The 884-nt window shown below is 73.6% G+C and overlaps 1 protein-coding gene across 1 annotated transcript in view; it reads left to right on the top strand.

Annotated features, from left to right (window-relative positions):
- AGRN (agrin) overlaps positions 1-884 on the top strand; it is a 17,920-nt gene that overhangs the window by 10,606 nt on the left and 6,430 nt on the right. The window contains exons 16-19 of the mRNA XM_012734546.1: positions 7-69; positions 226-237; positions 421-537; positions 677-869. Of these exons, the coding sequence (XP_012590000.1) occupies positions 7-69; positions 226-237; positions 421-537; positions 677-869 (385 nt within the window). The remainder of the gene's footprint in view (positions 1-6; positions 70-225; positions 238-420; positions 538-676; positions 870-884) is intronic.

Here is an 884-nt window from a genome sequence, read left to right as displayed (position 1 = left end):
CTGGAGCGGAGCGGCCGCAAGGGCTCCCTGCGCGTCGGCGACGGGCCGCGTGTGCTGGGGGAGTCCCCGGTGAGTGCCCGCCCGAGGGGGACCGGGCTTCCCTCCGCTCTCAGCCCAGGCTGGCTCTCAACCAACTCTCTTCTCTCCCGCCTGCCCGGGCTCTCCCCCTCTGCCCCTGCTCTCTGGCTCTTGCTCTGCACCCCCACCCCGCTCTTCGGATGTCAGAAATCCCGCAAGGTACCGGCTCCTCCCGGCTCCTCGTCTTCTGTGCTGCGGCCCTAGAATAGCTCCCGCCCCTCAGGCCCCCTCGGCCTCGTCTGCGATTAGACTAGCTGCCCCTAGATAGCGGGGGCCTGGGGCTCGGGCCCTGTCCCTGCCCGTGGGCGGCCCGCAGCGCCCTTCACGCAGCGTCGCCCCCAGGTGCCGCACACCGTCCTCAACCTGAAGGAGCCGCTGTATGTTGGCGGCGCTCCAGACTTCAGCAAGCTGGCCCGGGCAGCGGCGGTGGCCTCGGGCTTCGACGGCGCCATCCAGCGGGCAAGTGGGCGGGGCCGCGGGAGGGGCGGGGCCGCATTGGGGACGCGGGTGCAGCACTCGGCGCGGTCACTCTGCCCTCCTCAGCGCGGCCCCCGGGGCCGGACGGACGGTGGCGGGACTCAGCTGTCCCCCGACCCAGGTGTCCCTGAACGGCCGGCAGCTGCTGACCCAGGAGCACGTGGTGCGGTCGGTGGGCGCGGCGTCCTTCCCGGACCACCCCTGCGCCCGGGCCTCTGGCCACCCGTGCCTGCACGGGGCCGTCTGCCTGCCGCGGGAGGCGGCCTACGAGTGCCTGTGCCCCGCGGGCTTCTCGGGGCTCCACTGCGAGAAGGGTGAGCGCAGGCCCG

This window comes from Condylura cristata, unplaced genomic scaffold (genome assembly GCF_000260355.1).
Source record: "Condylura cristata isolate star-nosed mole 26May11 unplaced genomic scaffold, ConCri1.0 scaffold00058, whole genome shotgun sequence".
Classification (NCBI taxonomy): Eukaryota; Metazoa; Chordata; class Mammalia; order Eulipotyphla; family Talpidae; genus Condylura; species Condylura cristata.
Note: the sequence above shows the minus strand (reverse complement) of the source record. Positions and strands in the feature narration are given on the sequence as shown.